Source organism: Myodes glareolus, chromosome 26 (assembly GCF_982192425.1).
Source record: "Myodes glareolus chromosome 26, mMyoGla1.1, whole genome shotgun sequence".
Lineage (NCBI taxonomy): Eukaryota > Metazoa > Chordata > Mammalia > Rodentia > Cricetidae > Myodes > Myodes glareolus.
Window position 1 is genome coordinate 36,904,126 of NC_142051.1, and position 12,258 is coordinate 36,916,383.

At 44.2% G+C, this 12,258-nt stretch overlaps 1 protein-coding gene across 2 annotated transcripts in view; it reads left to right on the forward strand.

Annotated features, from left to right (window-relative positions):
- Window positions 1-12,258, forward strand: part of Cfap54 (cilia and flagella associated protein 54) — a 270,869-nt gene that overhangs the window by 217,693 nt on the left and 40,918 nt on the right. For both annotated transcript variants that reach the window (XR_015736721.1, XM_087901949.1), the window contains exons 62-64: window positions 1,874-2,047; window positions 4,030-4,253; window positions 10,608-10,775. Coding sequence is in view for 1 of the 2 variants with exons in the window: in XM_087901949.1 (XP_087758075.1) it covers window positions 1,874-2,047; window positions 4,030-4,253; window positions 10,608-10,775 (566 nt within the window). In the remaining variant the exon portion in view is untranslated. The remainder of the gene's footprint in view (window positions 1-1,873; window positions 2,048-4,029; window positions 4,254-10,607; window positions 10,776-12,258) is intronic.

The window sequence follows — 12,258 nt, forward strand, 5'->3', positions numbered from 1 at the left end:
AGGATTAGAATTATTTAGCAAAAGGAACAGAGATATGAGAGAAATAAAAGACAAAAACACAGAACAGCACTAGGAGGGAAATTCAGTGAATCTGAACCCAGCCGCGTTTATTTTCCAAATGCTTATATACTTCACTCCAAAGGAGAGGGGGAGTAGCCAACAGACTTCATTAACATGGTATAAGGAATAAACAGAGCACCCTTAGTCAAGCACTTGGTTGTTTGGACAGGACAGGTAACGCCCACACCCTTAGACCAAGTGTCCTGCAGGCAGCCCCTGCCTGGAACCTCCTGCCAATCTCCTTCAAGGATCAGGAATAGACTTGAATTTCTGACCTTTGATCAAGGTGGAGCAGATCTACCTCTATACTCAAAATACTAATTAACCACACCCTAGATCAGGATCTCTTGTTTGTAACCACACCTGTTGTCAACAACTTTGAAAGAGCAAAAAATAAGCCCCGACTCTCTGATCTGTCGTCAAGGTGGGACAGGACTCACATCTGTGGGCCTTGGCATAAACACAGGTAATCTTTCTCCAAAGAGAGCTTCAAAAATATTATAAAGAATATGTACGGTGACAGTTGTGTGGGGCCCAGTACAAAAATTCAGCTGTTGGTTGTTTGTGGCTGATGGCTTCAGACAGAGGCAGGGAAATGGAGTTAAGGAAGGGTTTTTGATAAGGCACTCGAAAAGCAGGAGGGAGGTATTCTGCTTTCTAAGGCGGGTGGTGTTAGGTAGCTAGACAGACAATCAGAGAAGCCTCACTCCCTGGTAACAGTAATTTATTAGTCAAGAAAACTAGCCTACCTAGGCCATCACCCATAGAAGACCCCACTCATCTCCATTTCGGTCACTTCCTCTTCGCGAACCGATCTGGCTAATTCTGTTTCCAATGTCAGATGAACTGTTTTGTTTCACACTTTCCTTTCTCGATTGCAAAACTGCCAGCACCTCTTTGAGCAAGACTCTGTATGCATACATGAGCATCTCCCTTTCTGTTTTGTTAGATCCTGCCATATTGCTTTCAATGCACTCGCGAGGAAGCGCATGTGCGCTCCATTTTCTTCAAGTCATCTTTAACACTATGGTCAGATACATGGCGTCAGTTCCCAAGGGATGAATTTATAATCGACCCCATTTTTAGTGGTGCTAAAATTTTTCATCCTTTAGGCTTACCAGTTGGAAGTTGAAATTCTTGACACACCTCTCCTATAAGTTGCTTATTGAAATTAGGCTGTTCTGACTTTTTAAAACTTGGTCTATACAAAGGTTTTAGATGTGTTACATAAAAAGAAGCAGTGTTATGGCTATAGCTCAAAGGTAGAGAGCTTGCTTAGCAGGCACGAGGCCCTAGGTTCAATTCCCAAAACCATAAATAAGCAAACAGAACAATTTGGGGATCTGGAGAGATCTCCTAGCAGTCAAGAGCGCTTGGTGCCCTTACAAAGGACCTGGCTTCAATTTCCAACACCCACATGGCGGCTCACAGTCATCCAAATCCAGTTCCAGAGGATCTGACACATTCTCTTGGCCTTGGTGTGCACCAGGCATGTGTGTGGTACACATACATACATGCAGGCAAAACACTCATACATATAGAGTACATGTAAGTCTTTGCTTTTAAGGAAGCAGCAGCAATATATGTGCTAAATGCCTCCCTCCCATCTTTTGTTTTTAATATTACATTTGGTACCTTTGTGATATACACGTGTTTTTAAACATTGTACATGTTATGCCCACGTAACAGTCTACCCTGATAAGTTGTGTTCTCCACCCCAGCCCAGACCCTGTGTGCAGATTCCTTCCAAGGAGAGCACATTATTACTTAAAGTAGTTGTTATTTTAAAGTATTTCTTTTGCTTTACTTACAGAAAACTACCAAGTTACTTTCCAGACGTGCAGTTCATTCTTGTACCAGAGCGACGATATTTATGAGAGTGCCGATTCCAAAAGGAAGGCTCACCCCAAAGTGGATATTACATGGATCCTGCTTATTCGCTACTACATACACCTGCAGAGAATTAACAACATGAGCAAGCTGCTGGGTGAGTCTCAATGTGTTAAAGAAAAAAGTGTGTGTGTGTGTGTGTGTGTGTGTGTGTGTGTGTGTGTGTGCTTCTCCTACTTAGGTCACATTTCTAACCTAGAGTATAAAGTTGTTTTGATGACTTTCTAATGTCAAAGGATATCATCTTCTAATACCATAATCAGATTTATGTTTCAGGAATTTGAACCTGAAATACAGGTAGCTTAATTCCCCTGGAATAATATTTCATTGTGACTGGTATGAAATATTATTGTGGAATATCTGTGGAAATTCCATACATCTTATTTTGTATATTTAAAAACAGCATGACTGAAAGGTATCTGGTGGCTTCCCGAGCTTGCCAAAGTGGCCCATCCAGCATCCAGCAAAACAGTTAAAAACCAGGGACTACAGAGTGACGGCTTACCGAAGAATAAGATAGAATTTGGCTTTCGGGTGTCTTCCAGTGTCTAGCAGGCAAAAGAGATGGGATGTATGACATTGAACAGGATATTTAATTATAATTTTAAACTCACCGTATGTCTTAGTTTGGGCTGCTATTGCTGGGACAGTACACCGAGAGGATTGTGTGAGGAGGAAAGGGTTAATTCCAGCTTCCAGCTCTCAAGTCATTGCTGAGGGAAGTCAGTGCAGGAGCTCGCGGGGGGGGGGGGGGGGGGGGGGGTAGGGGGGGGGGGTGGGGGGGGGGTGGGATCCTGGAGGCGGGAGCTCAAGCAGAGGCCATGGAGGAGTGCTGCTTACCGGCTTGCTCCCTGTGGTTTTGCTCAGCCTACTTCCTGAGAGCACCCAGAACCACTGCTCACGAGCGGAGCGGCACCCCACACCCGGAGCCGGGCCCTTCCACACCTGTCGTCAATTAAGAAAATACCACACAGGCTTGCCCACCAGCCTGTCTAGTGAGGGCATTTTCTAGAGTGAGGTTCCCTCTTCCCAAATGACTCTAACTTGTACCAAGTTGACATCAAACCAGCCAGCACACCTGAAGCTGGCTCACCTCAACCGTTTTCATGGTTTTTTGATACTGTCAGTGTTTTGGTACGCCTTTGCAGTGCCCTTGAAGTTAGTGACCTAGTATTGCTCATGAAGGCTGTCAAGAAAGACTGGTCCATGCCCGGGTACAGTGACCGAGAAGCAAGCAGAGCAACCAAGCTCAGTCACAGGATGGCTGAGCGCAGAGGTCAGGTGGCAGCAAGAGGATAAACAATCACTGGGGAAGGTTTCAGAATTGGAAAGCTTATTAATTGTGCTGTGGTCTGGGGCGACAGGAACTCATCCAGAGGGGAAGGATGTGGACATGAGCCTGGGCCCTGCCACCACAGCGTCTAGCTTGCCTCTGAATGCAGTATCTGGCATTTTCCAAAGCATTCCTCTCGCTGCTTTTATGCTTTGGGCTTTCTTAGGCTTTTGCCCAGCCAGTGAACATAACCTGTATGTGCCAAAGTTTCCCGCCCCCAGAGTGACCTTAACCAATAAGGCAGAGACAGTAGAGGAGCAGTCCATCTTCTGTCTTCGTGGAGACTGGCCTTCATGGTTGGCTGTGTTTTTGTTCCCCCCCCCGCCCCCAGAAGATCTTAGCAGGACTGATTCCTAGTTGCCCACAGTCCATGGCGTTCATTTCTTCACCCTTTCTAACTCTCCCTTTCTCGTGGCCCCAGTTTTCCGGACCCCTTTTCAGAAGAATCTCACACATCTAAATCTCCATGGCAGGGTCTGTTTCGTGGGAACCCAAAGTAAGACAGGAAAGCAGAACAGATGGTGTAGTCCCCAGCATTTACAACCTGCAGCGATATCCTTGTATGACTCTGAAATTTCCCTTGAAGCCTGTGACAATCAGCATCTATTAGCAAATAAATCCTACAGAACAGGGTGGTGGCTAAACACCAGCTGATGGATGTACCATAGCAGGCAGTGAAGGAATACCAAGACTGGGGCCATTCTGTCCCTCACACGAGCCTCAACAATGGTCTTTCTGTTTTTAAGCATCTGCAACTCCAGTCTCAGGAATTTCTTTGCCTGACGATATGCTCCTCACATCCCTGTACAACTCTGAACTGATCTTGCGCCAAAGAGAGATGCATCTTTTCCTGAAACGGTTCTTACAGCTCTACTCTTCTTCCTGCATCGATGGGTTTCCAAAGGAACTTCTTCAAGGTGTGGAAAACCCTGCTCCACTGGAGAAAGGCCTGTTTGATTCCTCAGGCAAGGTAAGCTTCTGAATCGTGTGTCTCTGTGAGGTGTCTTAGAGTCACCCTCCTAATGCAGCAAGGAACACCTCAGCTTCCAGGGGGTACAGAGTCCGGGAAGGCTCATTTGTGTAGAACCACTGAGGCAAGCGGTAATGCGAGAGTCACGAATTGTCTTTATTATTGGGGATTCAAAAAAAAAATGGAGATTCAAAGGGAAACACAGACTCACAGAATATACGACAAAGTGGAAGCCGCTGTGTGCCACTGTTCTGCCCTGGGGAGATGTAAACAACCGCACAGCTTGCTTCTGCTCTGACCTCTCAGGAGAGCTAAAGAGACCCCACCTCTCTCTAAGATATCAGGTCTGCACACAGAAGTCATGCCCTAAGGCTGGTTCCCCAAAAGCTATTGGTGAAATAGGTTCCCAAACAGAGGACCACCCAGTCGCCTGCAGCTTCAGGATGGTTACCACCTCAAGTCTTGTCATTTACGTTGACCTTTGAAATGATCCAGAATCTTCTATAGTCCTGAAAATCAATATCTTTCAGGCAGCAATTTTGCTAAGATCTGATGCAAATTCCAGTATCATAACTTTGCCGTAACCTAGTATGAATCTTTCTAAATCCACACCCAAGTTCTTTTTATTTATTTTAAATGTGGAAAATATTGACTGTACTTCTCACAGCAGTTAATATAAATAGATTAAAGAAGTAAAAGCTTTAGATGAATTAAGAGTTAGAAAACTCTTTGTTTGGGAAAGGTCTATTAAATTTGATGGATTTTTAGAAGATATGTAATAAGAAAACTTTAGAGATTCCCATTGACAAGGCATAAAAAGAGGACTATAAATGAAGTTTTAAGAGTTACTTTTAAAACCATCATGGTCTTGAGTAATTGGAATGTTTAAACAAGCCACTGAAAGGAGTTTGAGCATACTGAACAAGTCATTTCAAAAATAGAACTATGGGGGCTTGAAATTCAGTAATCAATAAACATTTATTGAATTCCTACAATGTGCCAAAGCAACACTGACTTGGTAGAAATAGATAATGCAGAAAATCAGAGTCCCCAAGTGCAGTCTTGGTCTAGCAGTAGAGAAACACATCTTAGGTTTGACCAAGAGGAAGTTAGATTATTTTAGAGATTCTTCCTAAGGGACATCACAAGGAGAGTGTGAAAATTAAAATGGATTATCAAAGGTTTTACTTTGAAATTGCTGGTGGAAACGCAGGGAGAATATTTGATGTTTTAAATATAATCAAAACACTTCTCACTGTGACCCCACTAGCCCGGGAAAGAGTGCCAAGAACTAGCAGATGGGATCACATGAAATCAGAAGGTTCCTAGGGGCCGAGGAGATGGCTCAGGGGCTGTGCACCTCCTGAGCACCCATGTAAAAAGCTAGATGCTGTGGCTCTTGACCAGGGCGAGGGGACTAAGACAGGTAGATGACAAAGCTTGCAGGCCAGCCAGTCAGCCAAAGTGGTATGGGTTATGATGCAGAAACACACTTAAGTTGACCTCTCACTTCTGGAAGCACACACACACACACACAAGCAAGTATGCTGTCTCGCACACACATGTCTGTATACACAGATGTGCGCGCACACATGCCTACACACAGCTTCTGCACAAGAAAAGAAACTGTCAAAAGAGTGGTCAGACAGGTCATAGAATGGGAGAGACGTCTGTTCAGCTCTTCTTCAGAGAAGGGGTAAACATCTAGAATATAAAAAGAATAGCAAAAACGAAATCCCAGACTGCCAATCAACAGACGGAGGGATGGGGGTGGGGAGAGCATCCTGTGGAGGAAGCTGATATGCGGTGCTTTGTAGATGGCAGGTCTGCGAGTCTAGCAGAAAACACAAGGGGACGTGGAATCCATGAGCTTCTGGTACATATTTACGAAGTGACTAGATCATTTCGCTTACATAGATTCTTTCAACTAGAAAACGATGTTCACTTATTCTGAGTTGACTCTATCTTTGAACCTCACCGCTTAGCTCTTTAGTGTTTGCTATGCTCGGCTTCCATGTACTAGTCATGTCCATGTGTCCGTGGCCAGCTCTGCCAGGAAGTGATCTGACGCCATGGTTTGTTCTAGAGCAGGAACCTTCACATATCCAATCCTATCAGGATGGCGCTCCTCTGAGCTGGGAGATAATGCTAAAAGCTTAAAAGAATACTCCAGAACATTCCTGCCTTTTTATTCCAAATATTTAGTTGGCTGTTTTTTTGGCTTGTTTGGGTTTTTTTTTTTGTTTTGTTTTTTTCTTTTTTAATAAACTGTGACCTTAGAAGTAATAGGCCATGTGTGGTGGTGCATTCCTATAACCCCAACATTCAGGAAGCTGAGCCATGAAGATTGTAAACTGTAGACCAGCCTGGACTACATGGTGAGACACTGTTAAGTTATAATATAATTTATATATTAACATAAAACATTTAAATAATAATATAAGATTCATTAAGGAACTTTTAAGAACTCCATTAAAGATTATGGTTCATGTCCATAATCCCAGCATTCAAGAGACTGAGCCAAGAGGATCTTGAGTTTTCCCTCCAGCCTGGGCTACCTGGTGGAATCTCTGAGGCTGCACCGCGTAACCCCACCTCAACACGACAACCAAGAAACTCGAACTCAGATAAAGGAATGGTCAAGGAATCATCCTTGTTGGAATCACGTGGGAGGATGTTTCAAAGGACTCTCCCATCTTTCCAGAAACCGGAGGACTCTCAAATTCCTGACACTTAACCCCATTCTGGACTGCCCTGAGCTCACTGAGAGCTGCAGGTCTTGGAGCAGAGAGAAGTTGCCCACTTCTCCGAATCACAACATTGACACAGTAGAGCGTGGCTTCCTATGGGTTGCTGAGGGGCTGTACTTGGAATGAATTTTCTTGCCCTCCACATAGTGTTGGAACACATCGGGCTCCTTCAGATCTCATATGAAGGAACAAAGAATGTCCAACCAACCAACAGTTCACTCCCAAGAAAAACAGAAATGTGCAAGTCCCAGATATTTCCCCCAAATTCATCAATTAAGTAACTTTCTCCCAAAAGAGGCCTGAGAGGGAAGGCAAGACCAGCAAGATCTCCCAAAAGTACACATAGCATCGACAAAAGCACTGGATAAGAGGTTCCCATCCAACGCTAGCTTCTGATTCTGCCTTTTTGGAGCAGAGACTCTTATGTGAATTATTGAAAATGTCCTAGACACCTGGGGTTTCAGTTCCTTGCTGTTTGTTTGTTTTGGTCGGTGTCTCATTTTAGGCCAGTCTGACCTAGAACTTACTCTGTAGCTCAGGCTGGTCTCAAACTCACAAGAGCCTTCCTTCCTCAGTCTGCTAAGTGGTGGGGTTATAGGCTTCACCATCATGCCTGGTTATACTTTGGCCCTGGAAGGAGAGGACAGGGCACTGGACCTGAAGGCTGAGAACAGTGTCTTAGTTGCTCCTCTCTTGTACACATTGGATACGACCTCAGAAACTATTGTTCCCGACTGAGGTCTGTTTTCAAAGTGTCGCTGACCCAACTGTTCTAGTATGAAGGGCCACCTGGATGCTCATAACCCAATTCTGAGGGTGGAGTTCCACAGGAGAACTTTAAATACGATCTACATCCCTCCGACATTTCTCGTGGCAGTGGTTTAATGGCAGATTCTGTTTCACCGGTACGCTCGTGGTTTTATATAATTAGTGTAACACTATCCCAGGATAATCAGCCCTGAGATCACTGTCGCTTGCCTGACAGGTGCACAGTACCTAATCATGTGTTTGTTTCACTGGGGTGGGTAACTAACGAGCATGAAGCCTTCGGGATTTTTTTTTTTTATATAATCTCCAAGCTTGGCTGATTTTTATAATAACATTTTTTTGAGCCTTTAATCACTCGGGAGGCTACTTCAATCAAACTATTTCCTTACTTTGATGCTTCAGCCTGTGTTTTCCCCCATCAAGAAGTAGGTCCCTTTCCATAGCAATCACTGCTGTGTGTTGTGTTGAATCTGCTGGAGCTTGTGATGGAAAACAAAGGCACCAAACAAATCACATTAGAGATCCCAAATAGAAGATGATTAAAATCGTGCACAAGGCTGAGTTATGCATGCTTATGGATGGCATGTTCAGGCCTATGCAGCCTGTGCAAATCCAAATATTTGATTAGCTGGAATGATTTAGTTTTGATAGAATTGTAGATCTGTTGTCCCATCCCTTTTAAAGAATTAAGAGAAATAAAAAAGAACTTGGTGCATAATTTACCATTGTGTGTGTGTGCGTGTATACATATATATAACCAAATATATATATATACATATATGTGTATGCATATATAATTAATCTCATCAACAACTAGATACTATAATGTTTTAAGGATATGGAAAATATGTGTTTTCATATTGATTAAGTGTCTATGTTCAGGTATGTGTATTTGTGGGTGTGCACATGTCTGCGCCTGTGTGTGGCGGCCAGAAGACAACCATGGATGTAGTTCTCTAGGAATTACCCACCTTGGTTTGAGAGACAGGATCTCTTATTAGCCTGGTACTTACTTCAGGCCAGTGAGCCCCAGGGTTCCACTGTCTCCATCCCCAGCGCTGATCTGATAAGCACACTCTACCATGCTCCACTTTTTCACGTGAACTCTAGAGGATTTGTCTCAGGCCCTCAGGCTCATGAAGCAAGCCCTGATGACGGAGCCATTGCCCCAGTGTGACAGTGATGTCGATTGCTCTTACTAGGCATTGTTCTAATTATCACGTGTTGAACTAAAAGGTAACTGACTTTTATTTTCCTAAACTAGGAAAGCCTAGTTATGAATATGAATTTTTAAGCCCAGGAAAGCTCCTCTTATGAGAAATTCAATTTTGAAGCAGTTCTTTACTCGATCTTTTTTTATGAAGTGTGGATGTGGCACCCCTCCTCATTATGCAGAGGTGTTTTTTTTTTTTTATAGCTTCCAGATCATTTTGGAAAGTTTCCTATCTAGTATTATCCTTCCACCAAAACGTCTATCTCCTTTCACCAGTGACCAGCTCGAGGTCAAGTGTCTTTCCCATTTCTGTTTGCATTTGGACGACTTGCACCTCAGTCTAGGCTTGAGTAGGCTCAGGCACAATGAGAGGACAGAGGAGGCACTAGCTCTTGTTCCTGGCACTGATGTGTCTTCCTTGGTCACCAGCCCCTGAGATGCCTCAGATGTCAGGGGACGATCAGGAAAACTGCTTCCCAGTTACTGCCCTGTGATCTTGGGAGCAAGCTACCTCCCAATCAATGGCTCTTTCAGACCTGAGGTTCTGCTGTCTGTATTGCTCTCTCCCTGCTTGGTCTGCTGTTTAGTTGGTAAACACCAGCCGTCTTTGGCTCTCATCTGATGTGGGAGTCCCCTCTGTGTGCTGTGATTACCATGAATGAATAAAGAAACTGCTTTGGACCTATAGCAGGGCAGAACAGAGCTAGGTGGGAAAAACTAAGCTGAATGGTGGGAGAAAGGAGGCAAAGTCAGGGAGAAGCCATGTAGCCCAAGATAGAAGTGCTGGAACTTTGCTGGGAGGTCACGACCTCATGGTGATGCACAGATTAATGGAGATGGGTTAAATTAAGGTGTAAGAGTTAGCCAATAAAAAACCAGAACTAATGGGCCAAGCAGTGCTTTAAATAATATGGTAATATGGTTTCTGTGTGATTATTTCGGGGCTAAGCGGACTGGAACAAACTAGCAGCCTCCTTACAACACTCTTTGTCATCAGCGACTCTTTAAACAAGGGATGAAGTTCTCAGGTCCGTCTTCGCAGTTGTTTTCCTGGCCCAATGACCTTATTTCCCAGGAGTAGTGAGACCCAGATCCCATCGAGGGCTTGGACTTACAAACCAGCCACATTCGTTTAAAGAAGGATTGAGGAAATTGGACTTTAACCTTTCAGGGAAGAGTAAGTGTCCCCTTTTGTGTACGGTGCCACCATTAAATAGTGCATAAGTTACCGATCACACACTCTGTATTAGCAGCATGTGCCGAGTGCTAACCAATTGTGCCCCTGGGGCATGAAGCACAGACTCTGACTGTTTCCTCATCAGTGTGTAAAGCAGAAACAATGCAATGGGTATTTCTTAGCAACAAGTTTCAGGGTATTTCCCACCCCTACGTTTTACTGAAGTGAAAGACATTTGTCAAGTCCAGAGGTTTTAAAGTATCATTTATTATATGAAAATTTATTCTATAGTTATCTAGGGGCAGTTTTAAAGTCTCCCTCCATCAAATAAGCTGAGAGAATTCCCAGAATGTTTTTTAATGCAACAGTTAATTTACTTTAAATATTGAATGAGTTCATTATCAGCAACTACACTGACATGGTTTCTCACTGTTACTGTTCCCTAGCTTCATCGGGACAGTTCCCTGCAGTCTGATATCTCCTCAAAGACCCTGGGCAGTCCGTCTTACACCGATTTCTCATCAGAAATGGCGGTGCAAGCGCTGAACAAGGAACTCTGCTTCCAGTGGTATATCCCTCCCCTGGACAAACCTCCCAAGGATACGGAACCCATGGTACGCACACCCGACTGCACTCAATATTCTGTTCAGAGATGAGGCTGAGATCACGCTAGCTAAAGCAGTAGTGAGGGCCGCTCCCTTAACGACTGATGACCAAGCAGTGATTCAGAGTTTAGGGGAGTCTTGGAAATGGGTCAGGCTTTGCAAAGGGGAACAATTGGTCAATACAACCTTTTAGGGAGCAGCCTTCCACTGTAGAGTGCCTCTGACGAGTGCTTGCTCTAAGAAGAGCCTCAGGCATTTTCCCACGGAATGCTAGCCTTAGGGGTTTTCCTGGTCTGGCATTTTCATTTGCTTTTTGTCTCCTGCATCCGGTCTCCTTGTGCTCTCTCCAGCACTTAAGCTTTGTCCCCTCCAGCGGTGCCTCTGGTAGCTTCTGCACCCCCTTGGCTCACGTGACCTCTGTCAAATCATAAACCTCTCAGGTCCACCCCCTCTCTTTTTTTGTTCTCTATCTTCCCTCTCCTATAATTGGTCTGCTAACTCTGGGCCAATTATACAGCCTTCCCTATTCACCCAAAAAGAGAAATTTCCCATATCACTTCCCAGCTTTATTGAGCTCTGTCAGACCTCTTAAAGCAAGCCATCCCGTTATCTACAGGTGATTGGCTTCTGGATTTTCCAAAGATGCCAAAATTCATGGATGCTCAAGTCTCTTTACTAAAATGACATATTTGCATTTGACCCACATACGTGCTCGTGTATGCTTTCAGTCATTTCTGCATCAGATATAACTGATATTATATCAGATATAACTGATATTTTCTGATACCAAGAAAACGTGTGCATGGATGCTATGCTGTATCATGTAGGAAATAATGACCAGACAGACTCTTGCGTGTTCAGCAGACACAGCAAAAATGTTTTCTGTCTGTAGTTGGTTGAAAGTGTGAATGTAGGAGCCCATGGCTGTGGAGGGCTGTCCACATCATCTGTTCCCCTCTTTCCTTGTCAAATCCTTGCCTGATAGCCCACCTAACTTCTAAAACAGTGTCTCTATCCTATGTTTCAAGGAAATGCATCATAGTAGTTTTCGAATTGTGGTGGCCCAAATATGAATAGGCGAGAGAGTCAATACAAGTCGGTCATGAGTAGCATTGAGTGTGTGTACACATGTGTATGCTTATGTATGTGTGCACATGTGTGTGTACACTGCAGGCACAGGAGAGGAGAGCGGAAAAATGGCATCATATTCTCCTCCATTGTTACTGTGAGAAGGGCCTTTACTTCTCACAAGGCACTTGCCTGGCCAGCAAACTCCTGGATCTGCTGGTTTCTGTTTCTCCAACGCTGGGGTCTCGGGAGCATGCGGCTGTGCCAGGATTTTTATGTGTGTGCTGCTGGGTGTTCACAACTGGGTTCTTCTCTCTCTCTCTCTCTCTCTCTCTCTCTCTCTCTCTCTCTCTCTTCTCCCCCTCTCTCTTTCTCATACTGGGACATCTCTCCATCTCAAAAGTAGTTCTTTCTAAAAAGAATA